Source organism: Macrobrachium nipponense, chromosome 2 (genome assembly GCF_015104395.2).
Source record: "Macrobrachium nipponense isolate FS-2020 chromosome 2, ASM1510439v2, whole genome shotgun sequence".
NCBI classification, from domain to species: domain Eukaryota; kingdom Metazoa; phylum Arthropoda; class Malacostraca; order Decapoda; family Palaemonidae; genus Macrobrachium; species Macrobrachium nipponense.
The window spans coordinates 38,346,523-38,362,274 of record NC_087201.1 but is presented as its reverse complement, the minus strand read 5'-3'; the positions used below and the strand labels follow the sequence as shown (position 1 = coordinate 38,362,274).

Below are 15,752 nucleotides of genomic sequence, written 5' to 3'. Positions count from 1 at the left end.
AGCAATCATCCCCTTCTTGCTCCCTCTCCTTTGGCCTCTTCACCCGATTAGTTGGATGAAGAGCCTCTGAGGGGAGCAGGTGATCAAAGCGTCCTCTGTTCAGGGCCCTCTGGTTGCTCAGAGGGGGAAACTCCTCCTTCGGAATAACAGGAGTCTCTCACCACTAACCAGACTTTGGTTTCTTCAGGTGTGGTGGACCATTTGTTGGACCTGTCAGCAGCCTGGCACTCACTGGGACTAGTAGGCACTCCTGGTCAACAAGTCCTCCTGGCTCACCTCGCAAGACCTGTGGTGATTCATGCTATAGAGACCCCGACCACTAAAACAGTGATGACCTCTGCTTTCATGAACGCACCAGCTATAATTTTCTGCCACCACTACCTTGGTGGTGATGGGCATGGCTGTCCATCTGCCAGTCCCTAAGTTGTGGTACCTTCCCCTCCTGGTTTCTAGACATCTCCCCCTGCTGTTGTAGTGTCTGCTGCTCTTTCGAATGTGGACTCCGCTGCTGCTGCTGCTGCTGCCCCCATAGTGGTGGGGACTTGACCTGTTCCTGACTTTGCCCTTCCTGTTGTTGATGTTCCTGCCACCTGGGCTGCCCTTGCTGCCCCAGCTATTTCTGTGATGCCTGCTGCTCCCACCTGGATGGAGGACATGACCACCATCCTGAAGAAAATGACGAAGAAGTAGTAAAAAAAAAAGTGGTCCCGAAAGGTGTCATCATCATCATCGTCATCGTCTGCTGCTTCCTCCCCTTCATTAGTCAAGGAAGGAGGAGGTTGCTTCTCTCTGTGCCCCCAAGAAGTCCTGTCACGGGGCTCCTAAGGGGCTGCCTCTCTCCAAAGGGGAAGCAGAGGGCTCTCATGTTGGCTTATCCCTGCCTTCAGGCTCGGGAATTGATTTGCATACCTTGCCATGGCCTAGCGTTTCGTGAGCCCTAGGCATAAGGACTTTGGTCCACGCCCCTGTCATCAGTTCTAAGAAGTCAGCTTTAAAGACTGGTGCTGTGTTGGGTGCTCGGTCTAACCAAGACAATCCAAATGTTCAAGTCTCTCTGGAGTTTTGAACATCCTGAACCAGTGACGGAGAGACCTCTCTCCATACTGGTTCGAGCACAGGACGAGAGAAAGAGTCAAAACACACAGCTGCTTCAGCTCTCCCTCCCAATACTTCCACCAGTGCTTGGCTAAGTGCCCGGTCCGGTGTCTCGTCCCCAACCAAACCGGGCACTCGACTTGGCTTGCGTGAACCTTTCCTCGCCTCAGGACAACACTTCGCTGGGACAAAAGCATTCTCCTAGTAGACCTGTGCCACTGTCACCAATGTTGGTTGGTGACCATGTACAGCTCGCCTCTCCTGCTAGCAGGACAGGCGAGGATGCCCAATCCTCCTCACCTGTCCCCTCAACCTCCTATGGTTTTACTGGGAGGCATGAGTCAGACAGGAGGAACTACGAGTTGACTTGAACCTGGTTCGTCTAGGCCCAGGTCTCTCGTTGCAGTATCTTACTTCGGAAGGGGTTTCGCAGCAATAAGCAGCGAGTCTGAAGGTTACCACCATGGCAAGTCTCTAGGCAGTCTTCTAGCTGGAACTGTGGTCATTCACAGTATCCAAAGTAGCTGCTTCCTCAAGTGCTATTTTTCCTGGGGAGGTCTCTGCTTTCGGGAGACTGCCGATCTGGAGGTAGAGCTATCTCCTACCTGGCCCACCACATGGCAAACCTGTGGGTAAACCTGGTGCTGAAGAGGAGGGATGCTGTCCTGAATTGGATCACTAGGTCAGTTGGTTCCGAGTCGGCATTGACCTAATGAAATGGAACTTTGCTGGGTTCTGCCTCTCCCTTCCCTAGATGAGTTGGTAGATACTGTAGTGGACAAGCACCGTGTCAAGGATAATGACCACGTTGTTCACCAGGCAGTGACCAAGACCTCTGGGTCCTTGCGTGTCACTGTGGCCTAACCTTCAGGCCAGCCTAGCTCTTTCTCAGCCCCTAATAAGTCCCAAAATTGAATTTGAAGGGTGCCAGCAGGAAAACCTTCTTCTTCCTCTACCCACACCCCTTCATGGCCCTTTCAACCCTCTTTCCCGTCAGGTAAAGGGGGTAAGGGGAAGAAGAAGAAGGGAGGATGCTGCTACTGGTGGGGGGTGACTGTTGAGCCAATGGGCAACATGGCAGCGACAGGGAGCCAAGACCTGGTAGCAGATGTCCTTCTGGAGTGATATCTACTTCCCTTCAAGTCTCGGCTACCCCTCAACAACCTGGTCCTTCTCCTAATGTAAGTTCCCGGTTCACCAAAGGATCTTGCACTCAAGGAAGAAGTGCAAGTCATGCTGAAGAAGGGCACTGTGGAAGTCGTGTAGGATTGGTCCCCAAGCCTTCACAGCTGTGTCTTAATTATAGAGAATGCTTCAAGGGATTGGAGACGGGTCATAGACCTCTCTCCCTTGAACCAATTCATCCGCCACACTCGGTTCATGATGGAGACGGAGCACTCAGTACTCGCCTTCACCAGGGAGAGCAACTTCGCACTTATGGTAGATCTGAAGGATGAGTATTTCCAAATACCCATCAATCAGTCCTCCTGCAAGTACTTTCTCTTTATCCTCAGGGGGACGGTACTTTAGTTCAGGGCACTCTGCTTTGGGTTCTCAACCAATCCTCAGGTGTTCACACGAGTGTTCATCCTTGTATCAGCATGGGCCCATTTGCATGGGATATGTCTATTGAGGTATCTCAACAATTGGCTAGTCCTGGCAAGCTCTCACTTGCAGTTGCTTCAGGACAAGGATCAACTTCTTAATTTTTGCTACAGCCTGGGGGTTGTGGTAAATCTCGAGGAGTCTGATCTCATCCCCAAGCATAGGATAAGTACCTGGGGATGCCGATATGTACAGTGGCAGCAAGAGTTTTTCTCTCAGACTCTCATATCAGCAAGTTCAAGAAGGTAGTGCACCAGCGTAGCAATGGCAAGTCGTCATTGATCACCTGTCATCATTGGAGAAGTTGGTCCCTCAAAGGTGGTTTTGAAGGCCTTTGTTCTCTCCAATGGAGAATAGAGGAATCTTGGTCTGAGTCTGGAGACCCACAATCCTTTCTCATAACCCTATTGGAGTTAGTGAGGGAGGATTTGGACTAGTGGTTGAACGACAGGAACCTCGTAATGGGAGTATCCCTACATACTACCCCTCCCGACATTCTTCTCTTCTCAAATGCATCGACTGAGGGATGGGGTGCACACCTGGAGGAGTTGCTGACTTTGGGGGTGTGGAACCAAGATGACAAGCACCGTCACATCAATATCCTGGAAGTCAGCCAGGGACCCTTCCTGGCTCTCCCAAGGAGTTTCATGGATTGAGTGATGGACACGCTGTGGTGTTGATAAGCAACAACACCATGATAGTGGCAAATGTCAACAAACAGGGGGGTCTCGTATCCCTCCCGCTTCACTAGTTGACAAAGCGGGTGCACAAGTGGGCAGTGGCTTACTTGGAGAAGCTGTCCGCCAAGTACATTCCAGGCAAGAGGAATGTAGTGGCGGACAAGCTCAGCTGCCAAAATCAGCAGATAGAGACAGAGTGGTCCCTTCACCCAAACATCATGGAAAGGCTGTTCAATCTGTAAGGCCATCCAGTCGTAGATCTGTTTGCCCCCTGGCACAGAAAACTTCAGGTCTTCTGTTTTGTTGTACCAGACCCATGGGCCGCAGCGGAGGATGTATTCCAACGGCTGTGGGGCAACCTCAACATTTACGCCTTCCCTCCGTTATACACCAAGAGAGATTCCTCTCTGACACAACCTCCTGTCAACCCCACATAGAGCAGTACCATCAGGCGGTGCAGTCCCTGTCTTTACAGCTGGAGATTACCCAGCATCTCTTGCAAGCAAGAGGCTTTTCATGACACGCAACAACAGATGTCTGGAAATATCAGGGAAAGTGAGCCGTCTTCTGTGGTTGGTGTTGTAGACGAGGTATCTCTCTGGTCAGAGTTACTCTTCAACAGGTTGCAGATTTCCTCATCTTCCTTTGCCTAGAGAAGCTTCTCTCTGTTTCAGCTGTGAAGGGCTATTGAGCTGCCCTTGTTTAAGTCCTTCGGTTAAACAGGGTGGATATCGACCTCCTCTCTGGAGATCTTGCTTTTGATGAGAAGCTTCAAAAGGTCTTGTCCATCTAGGGACCTCAGGCCCCCTTTGTGGGATGAGACTCTTGTTCTGAGGAGTCTGACTCACGCACCGTACGAGACTTTACATTTTCCTGCTTGCCCTGGCATTGGCAAAGAGAGTAGACAAACTTCATGGACTAACTCTCCTTCAATGTAAGACACTCGAGGAGATGGGGATGTGTAATGCTCGATTTTCCTTGGGACCTGGTGGCTGCTCAACAAGTTGTGTAGCTTACCCAGCTCCTTTATCAGGACAAGGTTGTATCTCACCTTAGATGTGCGGTAGTGGATATGAGATTGAATGTGGGAGTGACTGGCCTCTCTTTCTTCTCTGCCCTTTCATCCTTCTCTTCCTTCAGGCAGAGAGTGGATTCAAGCTGTAACATACTAGAAGTGCTGGCTGATGCAAGTAAGTTATACAATTGAGCAACTGTTCTATTTTTCTTTTACTATCAGAGTGCCATGCTGCCCTTCCACTGACAAAGGGAGGAAGGGGAGGTCCCTGACAAGAAGACAAACCCGTTGCTTATATTTGCCTTACTGTCTGTGGCGCTCAGATTCATCCCAGCTTGTTTTCATATGAGGTTACTTACCCTCCCTCATTTAAAACCCCCAGAAGTCTGATGATTGAGCATGCAGTCCCTGTACGCCTATCAATTAGTCTCAGGCACAGTTCTCATCCTCGCTCTTTCACCTAGGAAGAAAATCCAGGTGTGGCGAACTCCAGCCAGTTCTAGACTTACTCAGATTCCTCCCTCCAAATTTGAGTCTTCCTAATGTAAAGCACCGAGATTTTGAATATCGTGTAGGAACACATGAAAATTTTTTCAGGTAAAATGTTTTTCCTAACAAACCGAAGGTCCTTTACATTTTATGCCCACCTCGTGTCGCCCGTCAATCTGACACCTGGGCCAAAAGCAAATTGGAATGCTTACATTTGGGCTGGATGGGACTCCAAAATACAATTTGCTTCACAAAAATTGTCATTTTGCAGAGAATGCTTGCATTAATTTCTTTTATTTATTTTTTTAAAACAATTATATACAGTATGTTCTTTTACATTATTTACTCATTTTTCCTGGTAACTGTAAAAGACTTGTGAACCACTTGATAATCATAACTTGTTCCCATGGGAATACAAACTATTGCATTATGTGTAGGAGTATCTTTCAACATGAGCTGGAAATCTAATGAAACTTGGCAGCAAGGTAGTTAAGCATGTGGTTAACAGGTGGAGATAAGGGGGTGAGTGGGGGAGCATACCTCACTCACCAACAATCACCTTCACTTTTCTTTCACCTGCTCTGAGAGATGGACATGCTACTGTGCTTCCCATTGCTGGCTGGTTGAATGGCTTGGCTTGCAAGAGTATTCCGCAATTTTTTTTCATTTGTTGGTGCCTTTGTATTGCATTTCTGGTATCTATTTTTGATTCAGGGATGTCAAACAAGAGTTATTGCTGTAAGAAGCATGGCTGCACCTGCTTCCTAGGGATTATGTCCCCTATTTAGAAGGCAGCATACATTCCTGTAATTATGAATGATTTGTAATTGTCATAGGTATACAAACCAGAGCCTTTTATATTTAGTCCCACCAACATCTCAGCTCAGTCCATAAGGCCATAGGAATAAAGTGAAGGTGATACGTAATTGGTAAAGGATACATCCCCACTCTCCCACCCATGTCAAGCTATTAACCACCTGGTTAACTACCTTGTTACCAAGTTTCATCTGGTTTTCAATTTAAAATGAGGGATACTCATATATAAAAGGCTCTGGTTTGTATGCCTAGAAAAAAATAGTAGTATTTTTCTTACAAATGTATGTTTTCTCATGGTTGAGGCTAGTTATGAACCTTCTCGTTTTTTTGTATAAGGGGTAACAGATAACTTTATTTTATGTTTAGAATAGAGAGATCATCATTATTAATCATGCATTCCAATATGGATAAGTAACCTTAATTTTCCAGCAATAGCAGGTTGTTAAGTGTATCATACATTCTTTGCCATCTTGAACGTGACTCCTCTTGAATGGGTTCATCCAAATCATTAAGTTCTTGGTCCTCTGGAGCTACGAGGAAATATGCTTGGAATCTACCACGACACATAGGGCAAGTCTCTAGACGACTAAAGCATGTACTGCAAACACACACGTGACGGCAGGGAAGCAAAGCTCTTGTGATCCTGTTAGTCTGAAACCATTAAAAATCTATATGCAACTTATTGTTAACACATGACTTGATACTTAACCTTGACACACCAATCTTCATCAACAATTTTTAGTAACCCTAATGTGACATTTACAACTATGTTTACAGGTTTTTGAGGTCTGGTCTCCTGGTATGTAAAAAAAAAAAAGTCTGGTATCAAAGACCTTTAGTATGGCTAACACACAAGTATTTTCAAGATATATCTGACAACAAATCTCCACAGTCCCTATCCTCAACTAATCTGTTCCTTACACTGTAAGATGGAATTTGTCTAAAAATGTATCATATCTAAAATGGTAGCCTAGCAAAAATTCACCACAGAACTTATTGGTATAAAAGAAATGACAAATTTTTAATCAATTTGGATTTTTCATAGCTAACAAACCTGAGTCTTAGCAATAGGATAATCCCAAGCTCCAGCTGGTAACTGGTTAAAGCAATCAAAGATTGTACAGCAAGGAATCTGTGAGATCTGACAACTCCAGTCTTTTCCCCAACCCAGAAACTGTAAAAAGAGCGAGGGGCAGCTAGAGGTGGGCAGTAAAACGTTAAGACCTCAGGTTTGTTAGCTATGAAAAATGATATTGTTATGATACAATAAAGTTTCATACATACTTACCTGGCAGATATATACATAGCTATCGACTCCGTCGTCCCCGACAGAAATTCGAATTTCGCGGCACACGCTACAGGTAGGTCAGGTGATCTACCGGCCTGCCGCTGGGTGGCAGGACTAGGAACCATTCCCGTTTTCTAATCAGATTCTCTCTTCCACCTGTCTCCTGCGGGGAGGCTGGGTGGGTCTTCAATCGTATATATCTGCCAGGTAAGTATGTATGAAACTTTATTGTATCATAACAATATCATTTTCATACATTCAACTTACCTGTCAGATATATACATAGCTGATTGACACCCTTTGGTGGAGGGCAAGAGACAGCTAACTCCTGACTAGACAGGTAAACAACATGTGTTGTAGGTATTTATAGACCTTGGTTCCTCTGTGTTTCTAGACGAAGGGTCGACTTCCTAGCTATTGCATAGGAGTCTGCTTCGTCTCAAGAGCCTTAGCAAGATAGTGATCTGTGGCCAAGAGTTCTTGTGGGTCTACCGATGGGGTCTTATCCACTTACTCGGTCGAGCCTAATTGGCATTTGTCAATGGGTGCTAATCCGCTTATATGACAACATGCCTATGCCTATTGGCATAACTAAGGAGCTCAACACCGATCCCGATCACCTGTTCCTAACATGAGGGTTCGCGCTAAAATTGAAAAAGAGTTATCCCCCAAACTCTTTCAAACCTCAAAAAAATCACTAAGTTAAAATAAATTCAACTCATTATTAAAGGATCAGTGTCGGCTCCTTATCCCAGCAACGTATCCGCTGATACTATAATAAACCAAGAGAGAAGGATCTCCGTAGGTTAACTTGAAGCCCTTCGTGTAATGAGCAGTCAAACACATAGTTGCATCTCTCATATGTTTAAAGCTAATATGTCTTCCTGACATATTGTTACGAAAAGAACAATGAATTTGCAAAAGCTCGCACTTCATGAGCTTTTAAATTCTCAGCTGTTTGAAGGTATCATCAAGTCACTTATGAAGTGCTTTAGAGATCACCATTGTTTCAAAGAAGACTAGGACTTTCTTTGAACTGGATCTCATCTGGATGAAGCCTAGTGCCTGGCTTGCGCCTGGCTGGCGCCTCGCACCTGCTGGCGCCTCGCACCTGCTGGCGCGAGGAGTATCCTGTTTGGAATACTCCTGGCGCCTGACAGTCGTAACACTCCTCGAATACTCCTGCCGTCTGGAAGGCGCATCTCGCTCCAAATACTCCTGGCGCCTGTTAGGAGTATTAAGCTCAGAATACTCCTGGCGCTTGGTAGGCACATCGCGCTTCGAATACTCCTGGCGCCTGGTAGGAGTAAAAAGTCTAGAATACTCCTGGCGCCTGGGAGGAGTATCGAGGTCAGAGTACTCAAGGCGCCTGGCAGGAGTATCTCTTCCCAAGAAATACTCCTGACCTATGGAAGGCGCATCTAGATTCTGAATACTCCTGTGGCTTGGTAGGAGTATCGCTCATGGAATGCGCTTCGAATGGCAAGTATATTGCGCCTTAGCGGGCGCTATACTCCTATCAGGAGTTCTCTCTTCTCCAGTTGGCTCTTGTTGCTTGGATGAGGATCTGGGCCTAGAACGATCTACAGTAAAGTCAGGCTCTTTGCGCCTACTTGGCGCCTGGCTCCTAGTTGGCGCCAGACGCTTGGCAGGAGTTACTTCCTTTTCCCACGTCTCCGCCTGCCTAACGCACCGCTCCCCCCAGGAGATGGCCGCTTGTGCGACAACTCCCCTGTAGGGTTCGTCGCGCCCGACAGATCGGTATTTGGATCTCTTAATCGGAAGCCTGTCATCCTTTTTACGAGTAGGCTCTTTAGAAAGTACTCCTACCAAAGACGCTAATTGCTCCTGCACATTCATCAAAATTTAGTCAGCTACATCCAGTAGACGATAGGAGATCTAAAAGTCCGGGAAAGAGACAAGTCTTCCTCCGAGGAGGATCCTTATGAATACTTCCGTTGCTAACGAGTTCTCCTCCTAAATATTGTTGATTTTCTCGTTGCAGAAGCTTCCATATCCTTGCCCGAAGGAAGGGAAGGAGCCAGGAAGCTTAAGAGATTCTGAGCTGAAATTGGTAGGACTCCTGATTTCTAGCTCTGAATGTATCTCTCTGACCCTTTTGGGAAGAAGTTTGAGCCCTCATCGCGTTCCAAAGACCTCTGTCAGTAAACGTTTAAACCTTGTCTTCTTCTGTAGATGACAATGTCAATACATTACCCGGACAACGAAACCTCATCTGAAAGCGTTGATCCAGGAAATAAAAGGCTTTAGTTCTTTTGCCAAACATACTATGCTGGCCAGAACCCATTGCCGAGTCTTCATAGAATTTGATTCCAGATTCTAAAGCCCAAAATTTCACTTGTCCTTTTGATCGTTTAGGACCAAGAGAAACATTGATTAGGAGCAGTTTCCATCTTGTCGGAACACGGCAATCTGAGGCCCAAATTAGGATCCCATTCTAAGTATATAAAGTCTCTTACTCTTATCGTATAGAGGTATTGTATAGATCGAAGATCTTAATTCTCTACTATCTCTATTTCTTTGTCGAGACAGAGTATATCTTTTTACTGTGTTCATTGATAGCATAAAATACCAAGGTTGATTCTTCCCTCTGAAAGGGAAGAAAACCCTTATGTGGTTCACAGAGTATCGGAAGAGGACAGTTTCCCTTTCCATCTAGCACGATCTGCAGCAACTCTATGTCTTTAACATATTTAAAGGAATTATCAAGCTTCCCTTGAATCCTCTCATTCATATTTACTTCTGGTTAGACTGCACGCAGACAGACTCAGAGTGGATAGGTTTTTCAGGTCCAATATTTATAATAGATTCCGATAAAATCTCTATTCTCTTAGAGAAAAAAAACCTTCCGACACATGCTGAAAGAAGAACGTGACCTCTGTGAATCCAACCTTTTTATTGCCAAAATGATGCATTCATCTTCTTCTTTCTTTTGACGCCCATTTTTATTTTAAATATCTGTTAAGAATATATATACTAGGGGAAAAAAGACTAAACTTTATTCCCCTATTTAAATTAAAGATGGCGTATCTTGCTACCTCTCTTGTTTCGAGGAAACGGAAGCAATCTATAAGAAGCTCGTTCATCTTCTGCCTTGTGAAGAGATCTGTGAATACTTTCCGTAGGGTCTGACAACTCTTTCCAATAAATGTTAAACATACTTAACAGTTAGTTTATCGTCGATCAAAAAAGGTTCTCACGGACGTGCAAAATCCCGCATCGAACCTGGTACGGATCGTTACGTTCCGTGTCTGTTTCCAAATAGGTTAAATCGTGCTCTGCCGAATTAAAATCTTTATAATACCGTCACATTGTGGTAAACAGCATTCATCTAGGAAACTCTGTAAGGATAGTAGGAACTCTGTAATTAACCACGGTGTGTGCATAAGGCTTAACCGTACCGTTATCTTAAGGTGAATTTTCTACTACAATTCTTTTCCTCGCCGAGGCAGAGAGAGATCCTTAGCAAAAACGAATACGATGTTATTCATGTTTGCCTAAAAATCCCCCTCAATTCGTGGATAAGTCCCTGATTGTAGGGGGAATATACGGTGAAGCAGCATTCGAGCCCTTAGGAGAGAGAGATGTAACCAACCGTTCACGACCGAGAACCGGATGGTACTGGATTGGCTCACAATTACAGCCGTCTCGTTCACTGCCTGGCTGCATTCATTCTGAGTTGCCAGTTACTCCATTCAATGAAATGGATATAATAAAATTATTCTCGAGTCTAAGAAAGCTCTCAATAATGCAAATTTAAGCCAAACAACCTTTGTTAAATACGACCGAGCTGAGGAGGTATTGTCGTACAAACCTTTTAAGCGAAGTCCTTACTAGGGAAAATCCTGTAAGGATATAGATAATTCCGTAGCGAACCAGAAAGGCAACAATGGTATGCGTATATGACTTGTCATTCAGTAGTCGTATACAGCAAGCCTTCTACGAACATTCTTTCCTTTCCGACATGCAGAGAAAGAATGGAAATCTTACTCTCTTCGTTCTTTTCGTCAATAATCCCGAATGAGTATTAGTCGAAAGAGATCGCAAATGACAACCGAGGATCGAAGAGAATCTCTCCAGCTTTTATTATCTTGGAGATAAGTCCGTATTTTACGCCTTTTCTTTTATCTGGAAGAGCCTCTAATCAATGAATGAGAGCTCGTACGAATCTTGTTCAACTTCCAAACGATTGGCCCATCTTCTGTAAATGGTTGGTTGCATTATTTTTTAGAAGGGAGGATGATTTTAATATCCTCTTACTAATACTGAACTAATTCTCACAATTCTGCTCTATCTTCCATTCCTCAAGTTTGGGAGAAGATTGAGCAACCGGAGGAGAGCGCTTCCTTTCGAAAGGTGAAGGGCTTTTAACAGTACCGACTCTAACCTGACAAGGGCTACGGCAGCCTGTGCTACATCTTGAGTCCCTGCCTGGAAAAAAGCGAACTTGCTCTTGCCTTTATTGCATTAAGACGATCCTGACAAGGGCGACGGCCGCCTGTGCGACAACTCCCGTCCCTATCAGGAGAAGCCCTCGAATGTCTTTCACACCTTTCGGCCTGGAGGACTCTTGGCGGTTGTCAGGCTCTTCTTGTAGGAGAAAGTGCCTGGCGCTAAGCAAGAGTATCTTGCCTAGAATACTCCTGGCGCCTGGGAGGAGTATCGCGATCGAATACTCCTCGTCCTCGGAATACTCCTGGCGCCTGGTAGGAGTATCGCGCTCCGAATACTCCTGGCGCCTGGGAGGAGTATCGTGCTCGGAATACTCCTGGCGCCTGGCAGAAGTATCGCTTTCCTAGGAGGAGTATCGTGATCGGAATACTCTGGCGCCTGGTAGGAGTATCACGTTCCGAATACTCCTGGCGCCTGGGAGGAGTATCGTGCTCGTCGGAATACTCCTCGGTGCCTGGCAGGAGTATCGCGTTCCGAATACTCCTGGATCCTAGCAGACGTATCGCGCTTGGAAAGTTTTCTTGTTGGAAAGTTCGAGTATCTGAAAGGCGATCCTCGCCTGGAAAGTATGTACGTCTGGAAGGTTATTTGAATAATGGAATCTTCGCCTTCTGGAAGGTTCGCTTGTGCGGAAAGGTTCTGTGTGCGGAAGGTTCCTGATCTCTTGTACATTTGTTCTTGCTTAGAATTCGACAATACTTCCATTTTCGACATAGCCCTCCCTTTCCCTCTGAATGAGAAGGACTTCCATTTCCGATGAAGATCCTGGTTCATAGTGGTTCAGGCGCTTTGCGCCTATATTCAGGCCTTCAGGTGCTTTGCGCCTCGTTTCAGGCGCTTTGCGCCTTGTTTCAGACGCTTTAGGCGCATTGAGCCTCGTTACCTGGAGCTTCATGCCCAAGGAGCTAGAAGCTTAAAAGTTATATATATATGTGTAATCACTAAACGAGATCCATATAATTCATTCGATCAACAATATTCTTTAATATCTAATTCGTTCTTCTCAGAATAGATATATTTTCATATACATGTACGATGAGGAATTTATTGAAATAACTATTTCAAACCCCCATGGGATAGAGCCCCCCCCCCCCGTTCCAACTATACGGGGGGACGAACCCGGATAGGGCAATGCCTCTACCGCAACTGTTATCGAATGATGTCTTCCTTTCTCCGTCTCTTCTGAGGTTCCGATAGCCAGACGAGATTATCTTGCATCTTCATTTAATCTACGCCGTTGAATGTTTTTTCTCCTTATTCGTCAAGACGATAATAATGGGGAAGGGGAACACATTGAATTAGGATGCCTTTCCAATGGCTATCCCTGGCAGTCTGGGACGTCCTACAGAACCTGCCGAGGGGACGCCTGATCGGTGGGGATTCTCTGTAACCTCCGTAAGGCTTTCGACATTCCTTCTCCTCTGGGCCTGTGAGCTTGGAAGAGGTCTAGGCCTGGGAAAGCGAGACAAGAGCCGATCAGACGCACCCTCTATTGCAATGGGGAACACTATAATCACTTCTTACCTTATAATAGCTCGTATCTTGAGCTACATTCCTTTATCTTCAAATTGCAAATGAATTTGTAGTTTCTGTGAAGTAAGAAGGTGATGAGGAAACTACACTACTAGTACTGTTAATATTCTAACTGCTCGTCAGAAACGAGAGCTATTAAAAGCTTCTAAAAAAAAAAACATATCTAGTTCTATGTTTTTCTGACTTCCTCAAATAGGAAGTTTACCTTATTTTCCTCAAATCAAATTCTAACATTTATTACACTTTATCAATGAATAAATATTTATATTTCCCTTTCTTGCAAACTATGTAATTGTCTACCGAAAACTTCGGTAGTTACACATCCTCTATTCTTCGAAAACTTCGAAGTTAATTCATTAAAAGTTATTAAAAAGTTATTAAAAGCGTATGCCGAACCACCGATCCAGTACTTCCCTGTAAAAGTTGGCCCAGAAGATCGATGGCGATGAAACACGAAAATCAAATCAGGAGGGAAAGTAAACATATGTTTACATTCCCAGCGACAGAGAGAATCTGATTAGAAAACGGGAATGGTTCCTAGTCCTGCCACCCAGCGGCAGGCCGGTAGATCACCTGACCTACCTGTAGCGTGTGCCGCGAAATTCGAATTTCTGTCGGGGACGACGGAGTCGATAGCTATGTATATATCTGCCAGGTAAGTTGAATGTATGAAAATATAACTTTATTATAAATTTGTCATTTGTTCATATGCAGAACAAACCTTCGGTCTTAGCAACAGGATAGACTTATACTTGGAGGGAGGTACAAGTATCCTAAACTGGTTGGGAGTTACCCCACCTGACCACCCTTCCTGGAAGAACAAGTTCTAAAGAGGGTGGTCTAAATGTCCTTGAGATGATAGACAATCTGATATCTAACAACTCAGCCATCTGGGTTGAAATGCAATGATATATGAGCAGATACATTGCATTCAGGGAACCAAAGAATATTCTGACTGTTCATATAACAAACCACATTAACCACAAGGGTTTGCTACCACACCTCACTCCCCCTTGCTAGAGAGAGAGGAGTATTTGATACTGAATAGTGGGTTTGATTATTTCAAAAACACAAAGCAAACAACTATCAGTATGACTACCTTACTCACCTGTATCAGACCAGTATCAGCATATGACGTGTCTATTCTTCAACCTGCCCGTAGGAAGAAGACAGGAACAAAGAGAAAGAAAGAGACCAGCCAACTCACTCGTTCTCTCTTCCACACAATCATCTTAGGTAAGATAAAAACCACCCTGTTAGGGGCACTAGGTGAATTACACAACTTGTTGGGCAGCCACCACAGGACCCAGGGAAAACGTGTCCAAAGACCAGTGGGCAAATGTCCTTCAGGTAAAAGGAAGTGAACGTGGATTGATGTAATCAGGAACCAGCCTTCAAAATTTCATGAACAGCAAAGTTTTTCTTAAATGCCAGACTCAGTGACAGAACCATCAAGAGAGGAGTAAGCTTGCTTAATTGCCTCAAGTATCCAGAATGAAAGTGTTCCTGGAAACTTCCTTTCTGGACCGAACAGTTCAAATAAACAGTCTACGACACCTAAGTCTTACATGACGAGTCCTTTTAAGATAGCATCCTAAAGCTCTGACTGGACAAAGCAACCACTGTGATATTGTCAGACATCAGAACCACCAATTGACCCTCTACCTTCTCCCAAAACTCTCTCAGACCCAGAAAAGCTGCTTTCAACTAAAAAAACGTTGATGTGTAGCAGCTCGTCTCCCGCACTCCAAATGCCTGATGCAAGGATATCCATATGAGCTCCCCAACCAGTAATGGAAGCATCTGAAAACAGGAGGAAGTCTGAAGGGGGAGAATGCAGAGGGATTCCCACCGAGAGATTCTGGTCGTCCAACCACCAACGAAGGTCTTGCTTCACCTCTTCGGACGGAGGGACTTTCTGCAGAGGGAAATCTCCCGCCAGGGACCAGAAGTCTTTCAGTCTCCATTGCAGAGACCGAAGATGAAGACGACCACGAGGGACCAGCTTCTCCAGAGAAGACAAAATCCCCAGAAGGACCTGCCATTGGTGAGCTAGCTGTTCAGGCTATGACAGGAACTTGTGGGCCACTAACCAAAACTTCTCTAACCGTTGGTCCGACAGAAAAACCCTCAACGTTACTGTATCTATAACCATACCTAGATAAAGAGCTTTCTGGCTGGGAACCAGATTTGACTTTTCTAGGTTTATGTGCCATTATACCTAGCTCCCAACAAAACTGAAGAAGACAGTCTCTGTCCTGAAGCAGTTTCTCCTTGGAACTTACTAATACCAGCCAGTCGTCAAGGTACCTTAAGAGGTGAATCCCTTGAGCATGAGCCCATATCAAGACGAGGGCAAAGACCCCTGTGAACACCTGAGGGGACATGGTCAACCCGATGCACAGGACCTTGAACTGGTACACCTGCTCTCCCACAGTGAAGTGAAGAAACTTTCTGGATGAAGGGTGAATAGGGATCTACTATAAGTAAGCATCCTTGAAGTCTATTGACAGCAAGAAGTTGTTGTCCCTTATCGCTGCCAACACCATCTGGAGCGTCTCCATCCTGAACCTTGTCTTCCTGACAAAATGATTCAGGTTGGAAAGGTCGGTTACTGGCCTCCAGTTGCCTGTCGCTTTTGGTACTAGGAAAATCCACGTAAAATCCCGGAGAAGGGCGCTTCACTTCTTCTATCACACCCTTGTTCAGCATTTTCAAACACTTCTTCCCGAAAGAGCCCCCCAAGAACTTTGGAAGT

The 15,752-nt window shown here is 45.3% G+C and overlaps 2 protein-coding genes across 2 annotated transcripts in view; one reads left to right on the top strand and one right to left on the bottom strand.

Moving 5' to 3' along the window:
• Positions 1 to 15,752, top strand: part of LOC135221162 (cell growth regulator with RING finger domain protein 1-like) — a 188,235-nt gene that overhangs the window by 28,345 nt on the left and 144,138 nt on the right.
• The window catches only part of LOC135221378 (cell growth regulator with RING finger domain protein 1-like), a 78,264-nt gene continuing 68,070 nt past the window's right edge, over positions 5,559 to 15,752 (bottom strand). Inside the window, exon 5 of the mRNA XM_064259177.1 lies at positions 5,559 to 6,351. Within this exon, the coding sequence (XP_064115247.1) occupies positions 6,118 to 6,351 (234 nt within the window). The 3' untranslated portion in view covers positions 5,559 to 6,117. The remainder of the gene's footprint in view (positions 6,352 to 15,752) is intronic.